General features: G+C 36.3%; 1 protein-coding gene across 2 annotated transcripts in view; it reads left to right on the top strand.

Annotated features, from left to right (window-relative positions):
* Positions 1–15,653, top strand: part of AGBL4 (AGBL carboxypeptidase 4) — a 915,072-nt gene that overhangs the window by 88,312 nt on the left and 811,107 nt on the right. For both annotated transcript variants that reach the window (XM_045584580.1, XM_036445875.2), the window contains exon 3: positions 11,102–11,226. In XM_045584580.1, coding sequence (XP_045440536.1) covers positions 11,102–11,226 — 125 coding nt within the window. The remainder of the gene's footprint in view (positions 1–11,101; positions 11,227–15,653) is intronic.

The raw sequence follows: 15,653 nt of genomic DNA, 5'->3' as shown, positions 1-15,653 counted from the left end.
AGAGCCATATGGCTGGGCTTAAAAAAATTAAAAATAACATTTTAAAAAGGGCCACATTTTGGTTTAATTGATTTTATTGTTTTTTAATTATTTTTTTTCTAATCTTTATTTTCTTCTGTATATTTTGTTTTTTGTTTGCTCTTATTTTTCTAATTTCTTTAAAGCAGACTATCACATTATTGATTTCAAAACTATTGTCTGATATTAGAATTTAGAACTTATAAATAGACTTAACTTTTATCTTTTTTTCATTTTCTTCATACTTTCTGCTTCTCATTATTATTTCTTTTTTGATCCTTTAGTTATATAAAAAAAGATTTTATATTTGTTGAGCTATTTCTCAGATTTCATTTTGTTGATTTTAATTCTGTTATCAGAGAACATCCTTCTTATGATTTTAGGAGTTTAGACCAGAGACTTCTGACATCAAATTATTTCCCATCTCTCTCCACACAAACTTATATTTTTTTAGAAATAGAAGAACTGAAGATTCTTTCTTCTTTGTTTGCTTTGTTAATATCAAGTGTGAAGTTGGAAAAAAGCCTTTTCCTAATTTTCAGCTTTTGAAATTCACATGTAGGTTTTTACTCCATCTTCTCATCTGGATTTTCATTTTTCAAAATTTAAATACCTGTCAACAAATTTCAATGGAAATATAAAATTTGTTTTTTTAATTATCTTGAAGTTGAGGTCCAAATGTTCTAATAATTTTGCTAGGCCAGGCTGTTCTTTGGTAGTTTTGTTTAAATTATATGTATAGATTGAAATGCAGCTGCAAACGTATTAGAGATTTTCTGTTGCTTACTTGTCAAGATTTTTATCGTTTGGACAAAAAATAGTATTTCAAAACCTGCAGCATATTGACAACAACAGAGGAACACTTTGTGTAATTCTGTTTTTGAAAAACTACCTCTTTAAAAAACAAAGATTACCTCTGCTACTTCGATTCACATATATTTCCAACAATAGATTTATTGACAGTTTTGGATAAAGTTTAATTCTCTATCCTCCTCGTTTATCATGGTATGCACTTTTATGCACTAAAGAGATAGAATAGGCTTTTGGAAATGAGCACACTATATGTATGTGTCCTAGTTGTGTAGGGGAGCACTTAACCTTTTGTTGCTAATCTGTGAGAGTACAAGTCCACTCCCTGGAAACAAGCATTTTATGGAGTTGCCTTAGAATAAGGCCTTTGAGCGAGGAACAGATAGCTGGGGTGGGTAATCTCTGATTTTTCCAAATTATGCCTGTAAACTTGTAACTCAGTCTTCTGCAGGGTCTTGAGCCTCCATCCCCAATTGGTTTTCAAAGAGAGAGAGAGAGAGAGAGAGAGTGGAAGCGCGGGGGAGAGCCACAGATTGAGAAACAGCAATATGAGAGAGTCACTTCAGTTGGTTCCTTCATGGGGATCAAGCCTGCAATCAAGGTATGTATCCTTGAATGATAGAGAACCCACGACCCTCCAGTCCACCTGGGAAGCTCTAATCACTGAGTCAAACCAGCTGGGGCTGAAGGTGGCTATTTATTATTAGGCCACCTTTCTTCTCTTTCCATTTTTTTTCTCCCTCTCCATTGTGTCCCATCTCCCTCTTCCTCCTTACCAGAAGAAAAAGTCTTTGCTAACATTTCTGAGCTGTGAATGGCACACAGTTACAAATTTGTTTTCTGTATCATTCCTGGCAAACTCATTACAAAGTAATCGTGGCATACACTCAAGTGCACTTCCTTTGGGACCAATAGCTGTAAATAAGGAGGCTGCAAACTGGCTGATAAGTTGTTGTTCTGAAGATAGCAGTGCCTTTTAGCAGAATATTTGACCTTTTTTTTTTATTGCCTCAGGCCTATCTAAGATCTTAAGGTCTATTTCTCATCTTAAAAATCCTCTGTAGGAAAATGCAGCATGTGGCTTAAGAAAACCTTAAATTGCTTAACCACTCTCTCTCTTTCTGTGCCTTTCTCCCCACTCCTTAGTCCTGATAATTATAGTTTTGCTGGGTAATCTCCCTATCATTTTGCAAAATGGATTTTCCTTCTTCCAGTAACAGATACATTTTATTGACATTGGTAGCAACATGTTGAATATTTTATGAAAACTAAATGTATAGGGAATTAAAGTAAAAGTACTTATATATATATTGAAATAAAGAGTATTTTATGCAACTTGAAAATTACTTTGGGACTAATAAAACCTTTAAGCCTTATTATTTACTAGAAGTCCGGTGCAAGGAATTCGTGCACGGGGATGGGTTTGGGGTTCCTCAGCCTAGCCTGCACTCTCTCCAATCAGGGACATCCCTCTCACAATCCAGGACTGCTGGCTTCCAACTACTCACCTGCCAGCCTTCCAAATTGCCCCTAACTGCTTCAGCCTGTCAGCCTGATCACCCCCTTATCACTCCCCTGCCACCTAATTGATGTCTGACTGCTTCCCTGTCAGCCTGTTTGCAGTGGGCCAGCCAGCTCTGCCCCTGAACAACACTGAGGGGTTGATTTGGGGTGGGGCCAGGCAGGGGAGGTGCTGCAGGAGGTTGGCCAACTGGCCATGCTCCCTATTTGCTCCCTATTTGGGTAGGGTGGTGATCAGGGGTGGGGCAGGCTGGAGGGAGGGGTTGTGGGCCAATTGGGATGGTGGGGTCCCATCAGGAGTGGGGCCAGCTGCGGGGAGGGGCTGCAGGAGCTTGGCCATCAGGTCCCACACCCCCATTGAGTCAGCAGTGGGCATCATAGCAACTGTTTGTTCTGGTCATTATGGTGTTCTGGTAGCTGGCTTTATATATATATATATATATATTGTTTCCCCAGCTGTGTCTAATTTGTTAATTCAGGGTGGATGTTCTCTGATTTAGTTGCTTTTCTGGCCTGGCCCTAGGAGGAGGTACACAACACTGTTGCCTATTCAGCCACCATTTTTTTTTCCTCTCTGGCTACTTTTTTCTATATATTCTATGCACTAGCCCAGTGGTCGGCAAACTCATTAGTCAGCAGAGCCAAATATCAACAGTGCAACAATTGAAATTTCTTTGAGATCCATTTTTTTAAATTTAAACTTCTTCTAACAACATTTCTTCAAAATAGACTCACCTAGGCTGTGATATTTTGTGGAAGAGCCACACGCAAGGCGCCAAAGAACCGCATGTGTCTTGTGAGCTGCAATTTGCCAACTATGGCACTAGCCAAACAAATAAATTGCCACTTTTTATTTTTAGTTAAACCTCATCCTACTATATTTTTTCCATTGATTTTTACAGAGTGAAAGAGAGGGGAAGAGACATAAGAAAAAATCATTGATGTGGGAGAGATACATCGATTAGTTGCCTCCTGTACATGCCCTAATGGGCACCAGGGATTGAGATTGCAATCAAGGTACGTGACCTTGACTGGAATAGAACATGTAACCCTGCAGTCAGGCTGATACTCTCACCACTGAACAAAACTGGCTAGGGAAAAATTGCCACTTTTTAATTATGCCAGGCTATTTCACATATCTGTGACTTTGTACATATTTTCCCCTTTGCCTTCCCTGAACTCCAACTGTATCAATCTGATTAAGTCTACTCTCCTTTAAAGCTTAGACGTTTTTTGCATGGAATTAATAATTTTCACATTGGTATTATTATACTTACTTCATTTTATTTAGAGTAATTTCCTTACATGTCTTTCTTGAATTTTTAATAATTCTTTATTGTTGAAAGTATTACATATGAACCCCCTTTCCCCCATTAACCCCCTCCGGCATGCTCCCTGCTCCATGCTCTCACTGCCACATATATGCATGGCCTCATCTGTGTCCATGGGCCATACATATATGCATACAAGGTCCTTGGCTGATTACCTCTCATCTACTACTCACCATGCCTTCCCTCCAAAATTCCACAAACTCTTTCATGCTTCCATGTCTCTGGATCCACTTTGTTCATCAGTTTATATTGTTATTTAGATTCCACATATGAGTGAGATCATGTGATACTTTTCTCTGACTGACTTATTTCACTTAGCATGATATTCTCCAGGTCTCTCCATGCTATCTCCAAGGGTAAGAGATTCTTCTTATTACTGCTGCATAGTATTCCATGTTATGAATGTACCATAGCTTTTAAAATATATGTATATATTTTATTGATTTTTTTTTTACAGAGAGGAAGGGAGATGGATAGAGAGTTAGAAACATCAATGAGAGAGAAACATTGATCAGCTGCCTCTTGAACACCCCCACTGGGTATGTGCCTGTAACCAAGGTACATGCCCTAGATCAGAATTGAACCTTGGACCCTTCAGTCCACTGGCTGATGCTGTATCCACTGAGTTAGGGCTGTACCACAGCTTTTTTATCCACTCATCTACTGATGGGCTTGTGGATTGTTTCCAGATCTTAGCTATTGTAAATTGTGCTGCTATGAACATAGGGGTACAAACATTCTTTCCAATTCGTATTTCAGGTTTCTTAGGATATATTTCTGGAAGTGGGATCACTGGGTCAAATGGCAGTTTTATATTTAATTTTCTTTATGGAAACTCCATACTGTTTCCCATAATGGCCGCACAAGTCTGCATTTCCATCAGTAGTATACTAGGGTTCCCTTTTCTCCATATCCTTGCCAGCACTTGTTATTTGTTGATGGTAGCCATTCTGATAGGTGTGAGATGATGCCTTATTGTCATTTTAATTTGCATTTCTCAGAACTTTGAGCATATTTTTTATGTCTCTTGACCATCTATATGTCTACTCTGGAAAAGTGTCTATTTATGTCCTTTGCCCATTTTTAAAGTTGGATTGTTTATCTTCCTTTTGTTAAGTTGTATGAGTACTTTATATATTTTGGTTATTAACCCTTTATCAGATGTATCATTGCTAAATATGTTCTCCCATACAGTGGACTCCCTTTTCACATGTTGATAGTTTCTTTTGCTGTGCAGAAGCTTTTTATTTTGATGGAGTCCCATTTGTTAATTTTTTCCTTAGTTTTCTTTTGCCCTAGGAGATGTATCTCTGAACATTGCTATGAGAGATGTCTGAGACATTGCTGCCTATGGTTTCTTCTAGGATTTTTATGGTTTCACAACTTACATTTAAGTCTTTTATCCATTGTGAGTCTATTCTTGTGTCTAAGTTTGGTGGTCTAGTTTCATTTTTTTTGCATGTTATCTGTCCAGTTTTCCCAACACTATTTATTTAAGAGACTCTATTAACTCTATTGTATGCTCTTGCCTCATTTTGTCAATTATTCACCTCTTTTTATTCATTAATTGAGTGTAATGGCTTGGGTTGATCTTGGGGTTTTCTGATGTTCCATTGTTCTATATGCCAGTTCATGTGCCAGTACCAGACTGTTTGGATTGCAGTGGTTTTGTAGTTTAACTTGAAATCTGGTATTGTGATTCCTCCAACTTTGTTCTTTCTCAAGATTGCTGTGGCTATTTGGGGTCTTTTTTGGTTCCATATAAAATTTTGGAGTACGGTATTTGTTCTAGATCTGTGAGATATGCTGCTGGTATTTTACTAGGGATTTCATTGAGTCTTTAGATTACCTTGGGTAGTTGCAGGCTCAGTCCCCAGTAGGAGGCACACAGGAGGCAGTAGATCATTCTCTCTTATCATTGATGTTTGTTTTTATCTCTTCCTCTCTGGGGGAAAAGAAAAAAAGTTCATATATATATATATATATATATATATATATATATATATGAAGAAGATTGCATGTTCCATCCCCAGTCATGGAGCATTTCGGAGGTAGCTGATCAATGTTTCTCTCACATCAGTGTTTCTCTTTTTCTCTAAAAATCAATTTAAAAAAGCCCCATATCCCATTGTGTGAGGATTAAAAGAATAAAAGTGATAGCCTACTTTCATCCTATAAACTAGATTAATTTCTTCTATTGTATGCTTTTATGATACCAGGAATGTATCTTTTCTTCATAACCCTCATTATACTTCAAGTGGTTAAATTTATGTTGATATTCTCTATGACAGCATAAGAACCGAAAGATAGAGACTGTGTCTATGTTGTTCACTATCATAACCATAATAATAATTTTATGTTAACCTATAATTTATACTCAATAAATAAATATTTCAGTGAATATTTCATTAAAGATTGAAGTTGGTTAATTTTTTTTTCAAACAAGAGAATTAAGATGTTTCACATATCAATTTGACTAACTTTCAGAAAGTACTTGAACATTTCCATTAGAAACAAAGGAGAGTAACTAATCCTGTTTGGGTCTAGAGTGGAATTTCTTTAATGAATCAAACCATGCAATACTCCTTTTTGCTGAGAATACTAAAGTTACAAATAGAAAACAAAACAAAACAAAACAAAACAACAAAAACAAATGGGAAGCTAAATATTCCCTTATTATTAACTGGGAAAGCCAATCAGAAATCTCTTACCCGTCATTTCTACTCTACCCTCATTCCACTGACTGACAAAAAATGAACTTTGGTAAGCCCAATTCTCTTAGACATGGAAGCCTGATGGGTTATACTGCTTCTTCTTCACATAATTTATTCTGGTTTCCATGCATGTACAGTGATGCCTCACACAACGAACTTAATTCGTTCCAGGAGCAAGTTTGTTATGCGAAAAGTTCGTTATGTGAAACGCGTTTTCCCATAACAATACATGTTAAAAAAAATAATTCGTTCTGTAGCATAAAATATGCTAAGATGACATAAAAAAAGATAAATTTTTTGTTATTACTTTTATTTAGATACATCATGATATAAAAAAATTATTGAGTTTAACTTAAAAGGACGACTGCCGTGATACGTGCGTGATTTAATTCGTAATGAAGAACGATTGCCGCGATACGTGCTTAAGTTAAGCGCAGTGACTAACGACTGCCTGCAGTGCCTGCGCGGAAGGATGCAATACATCGGCAGCGATCGTGGAAGCTCGGGCGAAGCAGTCGTGGAAGCTCGGGCGACTTCGTTGTGTGAAACGAAGTTCGTTGTATGAATCATGAAATGAAGTTCGTTGTGTGCAGCGTTCGCTGTGCGAGGCGTTCTTTATGCGAGGCACCACTGTAGAAGATACCTTATACATATGGTCCACTTAGTAAACGAAAGCTGAATTTCAAGGAGGTTAAATAACTTTCCCAAAGTTATACAACTTAGTGAGTAGTAGAGCAAAGACTTGAGAGCAGGACTGTCTCATTCACTGCTAAAGTCCTCAACCACTTTACCATTTGATGGGCATTATAAATGAATAATAAAGAAAGTGATTGGAAAAAATATGAAAAGATGATGGGGAAAGATTAATTTTTGAAAATAGCTTGGAAGATACCTTCAATGAAAAGCATAGATGATGAGAGGACTCCAAACCACGAGAATAGCTTAAGTAAATGTGCCAAGATAGTATTGTTTTATAACAGTGAATAAATTTGTGTTACCAATCCCCCCTCCCCAAGAACTCAAATGATAGCTGAATTTGCACAGGTATATAAGGGCCTAGTTATAGAGTCTTTTTTGACAGGCTCTGTGGAAATCATATGATATGAGAGTAGAGGTCTTGCTATGGGCATGAAGATCAGTTAGGAATTTGTTTCTACAGACCGAGTAAGAGAAGATTAATTGAGAAGTTGATGTGAGAACCAGAGTTACAGAAGAGGTAATTCTATCAAAAGCCCAAGGTCACAAAGGTAATAAATTATAGACCCAGAGCTATAACTAGGTCTTCTGACTGCAATTCTAATCAATAGTCCATCCACTTAAAAATATGTACCCAGAAAGCATTATTAACTTTTGAAGAAGAATGACTTTGAAAATGTCACTCAACTTTCACATCTCTATTTTTATTCATCATTGGTTGGCGAGATATAAAGCATTAATTATTCATCATGCATTCAATGTTTAATTGCTAGTTAATAGCTCCTAATATATTTTAAGGAAATCAACTTGTTTGTTTACTTGGAAAATCAGTTTCTGTAGATGAAGATGAAAATATGCCCTCAACTCTATGAGTCATACTATAACTCTGTTTCTTAATGCTACAGAAACTCAGGAAGCAAGGACCATTCTAAGTTTTGTACAGCTTGAAGCTTATATAATTTCAGAGAGTGGTCTTTAAGAAAAATTCACAAAATTATTAATATAAAATTATATCTTTACAGTAAGAAATATCACAATAAATTATTGTTTTTTTAGGGATTTTCTGCTGAAATCTCTTATTTATAGGATATGCTTCAAACAAATGCAGCCTTGCTTTTTCTTTGTATTATACTCTCTGCAACTCTCAGACTGCAGAAAGGCCTTGTACGTGAGAAACCTTAAAGCATAAGCTTCATTTGATTCACAGTAAACCCACCTCTGGTTAGAAGGAACCTTTGATTATTCTAGTCCAAACATGCTAAATCATAATTCAATCCTTCAAGAATTTATATCTAAGATGACCTCACTATTGTTTTTTGCTGAAAGGAAATTTCACTATTACTTTTTGCCATAATTGTGACTGTTTTGCTTTGTCTTTCCCATGAAAGTTAACACATTAATACATACCAGTGAATTCTTCTCACTGTTTTACGTGATCTCTCATTAATTCTTTTTTGACCCATTGCAATATACACTGAGTGACCAGATTATTATGACCACCTGATGTTTGTAGGCAAATTAGGTATAATTTCACAGTTACCGAGATAAAATGTCTCCGATTCTCACAGGAACACAAGGATTGGACAGTTGTATATTGGGAAAAAGTCATGTGGTCCAATGAATCACGTTTCCAGTTGCATCATGCAGTATTTGGCAGAAACAACATGAAAGCATACACCCCCACATGCATGAGTACATGCATGTTGGGTGCAGTGTTATGATTTGGAGCATGTTTTCCTGGCATGATTTGGGCCCTTTAATTTGTGTGGAACAACATCGGAATAGGACAACATACCTAAGTATTGTTGCTGATCAAGTTCATCCTATCATGTTGATGGTGTATCCCAATGGAGATGGCTTCTTCCAACAAGACAATGCGCCATGCCACAGTGCTCGTATTGTGCAGGAGTGGTTTCAAGAACATGAGGGAGACTTTGCCTTGTTTAGATGGCCCCCACAATCACCAGATCTCAATCCAATTGAGCATTTGTGGGACGAAGTTAAAAGAGCCATCAGGCAGCTGGTTCCACAACCATCAAATCTCACAGAACTGGACATCACGCATGGTGTCAGATTCCTCACATCACTTTTAAACATCTCATGGAATCAATGCCAAGAAGAATCATTGCAGTATTAAAGGCAAAAGGTGGCCCAATCAAGTACTGATGGGTTGATCATAATAATCTGGCCACTCAGTGTATTTCTTTGTATTAATACTGCTTCTATCTCAAGCTTTATACAATGTATGTCATTGTTTAAATGTCATTATTTAAACAGTCAATTGCCTTTTAAAAAATTCTGAGACAATGGCTTTTGCATTTAAATGCTATTTAATATTTTATGGTGTTCATTTATTCTTATAGACATGCATTCCATCTAATATCTTTTGGCTTTGCTTGTAATGAAGGTCTGCTGGAAATGAATTCCCTTAGTTTTGTTTATCTGAAAATGATTTAGTTCACCCTCATTTTTAAGGATATTTTCACTGGATATTGAATATTGAGAGTTTTGTTCTCTCATCACTTTAAATATTTCATTACTATCCCCCATGATTTCTGAGAAAAAGTCAATGATCATTCTTATTGTTGTTCTTTTGTATGTGTCATGACTACTTTTCCTTTTTTGCTTTAAATATTTTCTATTTATGTTTAAAGTTTAATTCTGAGTTGTTTTGGTATTTTTTCTTTTGACCAAAGACTCTAGAGCTCATTTTAAAGCAACATATTGCCGTGCTCTTCACATGCAATACAACACTAGATTCTCAGTCAATTGCTTTGTTGATATCTATAGTCATCTTTACTCTTCTTTAACTGTTGATGATCTGATTTGGGAATTCCACCAAACTCTTTTTTATTTTATTTTATCTTACTATTAACATTTTGGGCAATTCACTATTTGTTTGAATATCTGAGAGAGGAAAGTCAAAGAATGGAACTCAAACTTAACACATTGTGCACCAGTAGTTTTACTGCTAGCTTTACCCAGTGGCTAGATAAGTTTCTATTGAATGAGTACAGAAAACATTTTACAAAGTATCATACTTTAAAACAATATTAGCTTCTAAGAACATGTAATAAATAACTTCAAAATGCAATGGGTATTTAATTTTAAAGCTTGCCTTTAACATTTATATAAAGCACTGTGTAATATGAAAACATGAGAATGCTCGTGATCTGCCTGCAATGTGTTGTTTGTACATTTTTAATATAACTGTTCTGTTGTTGGAGAAAATGGAAAATAACTTCATGGTTGTTTGTAAGTTTATCATAGTTATTCTTACAGAGTAACTACTTCTAATTTTTTGTTTAAAACCTTTAACATGTTCTGATAGAAGTTGGAAGATACACCAAACACAGTACAAATGCATAGCCCTATTGCACTCGAGAGTTAAATAAGATCAAATATGTTAAAAGTAGTTTATATACCAAAAAGCTTTATTCAAAATATTAAGGTGTTATCATCATTGTTTTTTGAACTATGAAACTAAAGTTTGATTGTAATTATTTTTTAAAATATATTTTACTGATTTTTTTAAAGAGAGGAGGGTAGAGGGATAGAGAGTTAGAAACATCCATCAGTTGCCTCCTGCACACTCCTTACTGAGTATGTGCCGGCAACTAAGGTACATGCCCTTGACTGGAATCAAACCTGGGACCCTTGAGTCCACACGCTGACGCTCTATCTACTGAGCCAAACCGGTGAGGGCAGGTTGTAATTCTTAATTGATTTATTGGACCTTGATACATGCTTCATACAGTGTCCCAATCTAAAACACAAAAAGATCTGTTAGGTGATAAGGATTGAAAAAGTTGCTTGCATCACAGCCTGGCTTAGCTCAAAGCCTCTGGTCTGCATTTGGAGTCAGCAGCCTTAGAAATTGTGAATACTGTACCTATAAGTACTGAATGATGACAAATGTCACTGTAGTAACTCCTAATATTTAAAAATGTATGTACCCTTAAAATGCATGAACTTCTATTAAAATCCAGTTCTCTTAATTTTTATTCCCAGGTAACCTTGGACGGGTGGACCAGGTCTCTGAGTTTGAATATGATTTGTTCATTAGGCCGGATACCTGTAATCCACGTTTCCGAGTCTGGTTCAACTTTACTGTTGAAAATGTGAAAGAATCACAGGTGAGGGAAATAGTGGATGCCTTCAGTTTGGTTTTGGTAAGATTATGTTTTTGTTTTAGATTAGGAATATTAAAAAAGTCATGACCATGTTGTGCATATATAACAGTGAGACAGTTTTGTTTCAAGAGACATAGATAAATAGGTATAATATGTTGTCTTTTGTTATCCAAAGATTATTAAATAATAAAAATAGATAACTGAGAACAAAAAGTAAGCTTTAGAAATTGAAGCATTAACTTAATATGGTAGGCTTCCTTGAGGAATACAGTCAGAAACTATAGGAGGTGACTTGTATTATATTTATCATGGTATGTTCTCTATATCATTTCTTCTATAAAAACCTGTAAATCATTATACAATTCTCACAGGGCCTCAGTTTCAGGAAAAGCTTTTCTTCTCCTATACAATAAGATGTTTATCTCATAAAAACAATATGATTCTTGCAACTCACTTCTATTTTCCCTTTGCTTATCTGTTGGAAAACTCAGTCAATTTTATAGCCCTCTCTCATGATTTTAGAAAACATTTTTGCTTGTGTTTCTGTGTACTGACTTTTCAAAAAATTCAGATAATAATAATTTGTCTTTAATTATGGTTTCATTTACATTTTCTAACTGTATATGATTTCATAATCCTGTTCAAGTCTTCTTTGAATGGGAGAGTGTATTGATGAAGAGAGAACTAAATACACATGCTTGGAACAAACATGAAAATATAATCTTAAGAAATCAGTTATCATTCTGTTATACTGAGACAGATAATCACGAAAGGCTTTGCATAAACTTTGTATACATAGTGATATGACTTTTTAAAGGAGATGAATGCCGTTTTCATTCAGGGTCATCTAGTTTTTAGTATATTTCAGAGAATGTGAGGAGGTTGTTTAATTTCCTCGTTCAAGTCAATCTCTCCTGTTTGCTCTTTCACCTTCTTCCTTGATTCTCTCTATTCTTTTCAACTGCAACTTGAATTGTGTGTCAGACAGTGGTCAACATCTGGAATTTAGGGACTCGGAGTCCTCCTTGACTCAGTGCTGTTATCCTGGCCCACTGGCTCTAGCGGAAGAGGGAGGGGTCAGGAACAGCCATGTAACTTTACTGCTGTTTCTCCCAATTCCCCACAACATCACTGACACAGGACTTCCTGTGTGTAATATTACTGAAGTTTGGGGTTTAACTGGAAGGAATTAAATTTATGGGAGAACTCTAAACATTGTTAGCTACATATGATTTATCTCAGCATTTTAGGAGAACTGGGGGGAAATTACACCCTACACAGAGAGCTGCTCAAGGATAAACTTGAGTTCCTACCTTTGTTTCTGTGTTTTACTTCTCTTTCATGGGAAAAATCCTTTTGGGTATTTTTTTCCCCTTTCATAGTAAGAGGAACGATATTTCTCTCTCTACCAACCTTAGGAAAACCTATACTTTACCTACAGGCACTCACCTGAACCTAGGATTGTCCAGCTTATTCCATCAAGATAATTGATAATTCCAAAGTGCATTTACCAGTCTATGTTACTGAATCTTGAGATATAACTTACAGCAGAGGCTTTAATCAGATGTACTAATCTGAGTCTTAGCACTCTTAGTTTGGGTTTCCTATGAAGATCTCTACTATCATGAGATAAACACACAACCTCTTACTCTTCTGTGGTTTTCCTGTATCATGTCAGTTGGTGACTTACAGTTGGCACATACACACACTACTGATAATTTTGAGACAATATAGTCAATTTATATGAATTTTATTAAAAGTGTTATAAGCCAGAATTGCTAAATTCATAAAGGAGATTAGTCTTTTCTTCTTTTTGCACAGCATATGTGCATCCTTCAGCTTGCCTACTGCAAACAAGAATCCACGAACTCCTTCAAAATGAGACCTATTTCTTTCCTAAAAAAACAGCATTGTCTATCCTCATTATATCCTTGCTAAATACTTTGTGGAAACCCTGAAATTATAGTGCTTTTTAATTTTGGGCCATATTAAATTCTAACCCTAATTTTATAGTTATGTTTTTGTTTAAAATATCTCTTCCAGAGTTATAAAATATTCATATTACATGTTAAAGTCATGCAGTCTATTTTTGTAGTCTTGTTTACCAGTTCAATAAGCAAATAACATGAATATGCCCCGAGGGATTACTGAAATAAGACAGAGCTTATTTTTAAAGTTGGAGGAACCAATATTTTCCCAGTTTTTTGGATTCTATCTTTATACCCAGTACTATTCTACCTTTGTTACAGTTAGAAATCATGAACATGTTTATCTGGTTTCCTGGAACCTGATGCTTTATCAGCCTTTCAGTGGGCCATTGCTTCATCAACTATAATCACATTATATAGTTATGGAAATCTGTCTCAAGAAAGCATAAAGATCTGCTGGAAAGATACAGTATATATCTCTAGCTCACAGGATATTTGTTTTCATGGTTATCTACATGAAAGAGAATGATTTTACTATTAATTTTGACTTGTGAGGTCTGTTTTCATAATGTCTCTTCTTGTAATCTTTTTCCATCTCTCCAATTTCCGTTAAAATGTGACCTGCATGAATGTATTCTAGTCAGGAACCTATTTCAGGTTTGGTACTAGCAGGCAAAGCAATATTAGTCATCAAAGACTGACTTCATTAAATGAATGTTAAAAATCACAGCATCAAATATACTGTATAAACAGGTCTAGCTTTTGGGTTACTTTGTTTTTAGGAAGTGATAAAAACTTGGAGCATGCAGTGCTATATTGCAGGACTGGTATATAAACCTCCAAAAAAAATAGTGGCTAACTAGTGTATTTGCAAGAGACTCTGAAAACTAAACATCCTTGTACCATTTCCTCTCTGAAAAACCTGTATTAAATGTTCTTATGTGGATATTTACTACTGATGCAGCAGAACACACACTCAATGTGCAAGCAAATCATCCTATTTAAATATATACTAGATGTCTGGTGCATGGAATTGGTGCATTTGGGAGGGGGGGCACTCCCTCAACCCAGCCTGCACTCTCTCGCAGTCTGGGAGCCCTTGGGGGATATCTGATTGATGGCTTAGGCCTGTTCCCCAGGGAGTGGGCCGAAGCCATTAGTTGGACTTCCTTAGCACTGCCATGGAGGCAGGAGATGCTCCTGCCACTGATGCTGCACTCGCCAGCTCTGAGCCTGGTTTCTGGCTGAGCAGCACTTGCCCTGTGGGAGTGCAGTGATCACCAGGGAGCAACTCTGTGTTGAGTGTCAGCCCCCTGGTGGTCAGCATGCATCATGGCAACCTGTCATTCTGCCTTTTGGTCTATTTGCCTATTAGCCTTTTATTATATAGGACTAGAGGCCCTGTTGCACAAAATTTGTCCCTTGGGGGCATCGTCCCTCAGCCTGGCCTGCACCCTCTCACAATCCAGGACCCTTCGCTTTTTACCACCTGCCTGCTCACTGCTTCTTACCACTCGGCTCACTGCTCCTTAGTACTGCCACGGAGATGGGAGAGGCTCCTGCCACCACTGCTGCACTTGCCTAACATGAGCTGGCTTCTGGCTGAGCTGCACTCCCCCTATGGGAGCGCACTTAGCACCACGGGGCAGCTCCTGCATCGAGTGTCTGCCCCCTGGTGGTCAGTGTGCATCATAGCGACCAGTCGTTCTGGTCATTCTGCCATAAAGGTTGTTTAGGCTTTTATTATATAGATTCACAAAAGCTTCAGCCAGTAAGAGGAAATAAAATGGTCTGCCTTGACTATTTAAACTTTGTTTTATTTCCTTGATATTCTTTACATTTCTTTAAATTTATTTTCTCCTTACTGATTATTAAAGTAGTCAATGTTTAATGTAGTAAATTTAAAAAGTATAGATAATTATTAGAAGCAGAGGAAGACACATTCACCCACCCACCCATAATCTTACTACCAAAAGCGCAAATACTATTAATCTTTTGTCATATTTACTTCTAGGTTTATTTATTTTCTATTTTTGAAGCATAATTTAAGTTAGTACCATATATACTTTTCATGTCTTGCTTTTAAAGAAGCAGAACAGCACCACAAAGCAATTTATATCACTAAAAATATCATAAATATGGCTGTACAATAGCTATTTACTACTGGATCATTTTCTAACTCTTGAGCATTAATTGTTGTTATAAATAACACTGTAGTGAACATCTTTATGCATGGAATGTTACCCACATTTTATTTTGCTTCTTCAGGATAAATTCCTATGAGAGGAATTGATGGCCAAAGGAAATTAGTATTTTAAAAATGCATGATACATGTTTCTAAATAACCACCAGAAAATGTATACTGTTTTAGCAGTGAATGAGATGCTTTTCATTGAATTTCCTGCTTTGTTTTATGAACTCAGATGGTCATACATTTAGAACAAATTGATTGTTTTTCTCATTTACTTTGAAACTTCACACAAACAAATGGGATATGAGCAA

Source organism: Pipistrellus kuhlii, unplaced genomic scaffold, assembly GCF_014108245.1.
Source record: "Pipistrellus kuhlii isolate mPipKuh1 unplaced genomic scaffold, mPipKuh1.p scaffold_m20_p_2, whole genome shotgun sequence".
In the NCBI taxonomy this organism is placed as follows: domain Eukaryota; kingdom Metazoa; phylum Chordata; class Mammalia; order Chiroptera; family Vespertilionidae; genus Pipistrellus; species Pipistrellus kuhlii.
This window is presented reverse-complemented; position numbering and strand designations above follow the sequence as displayed.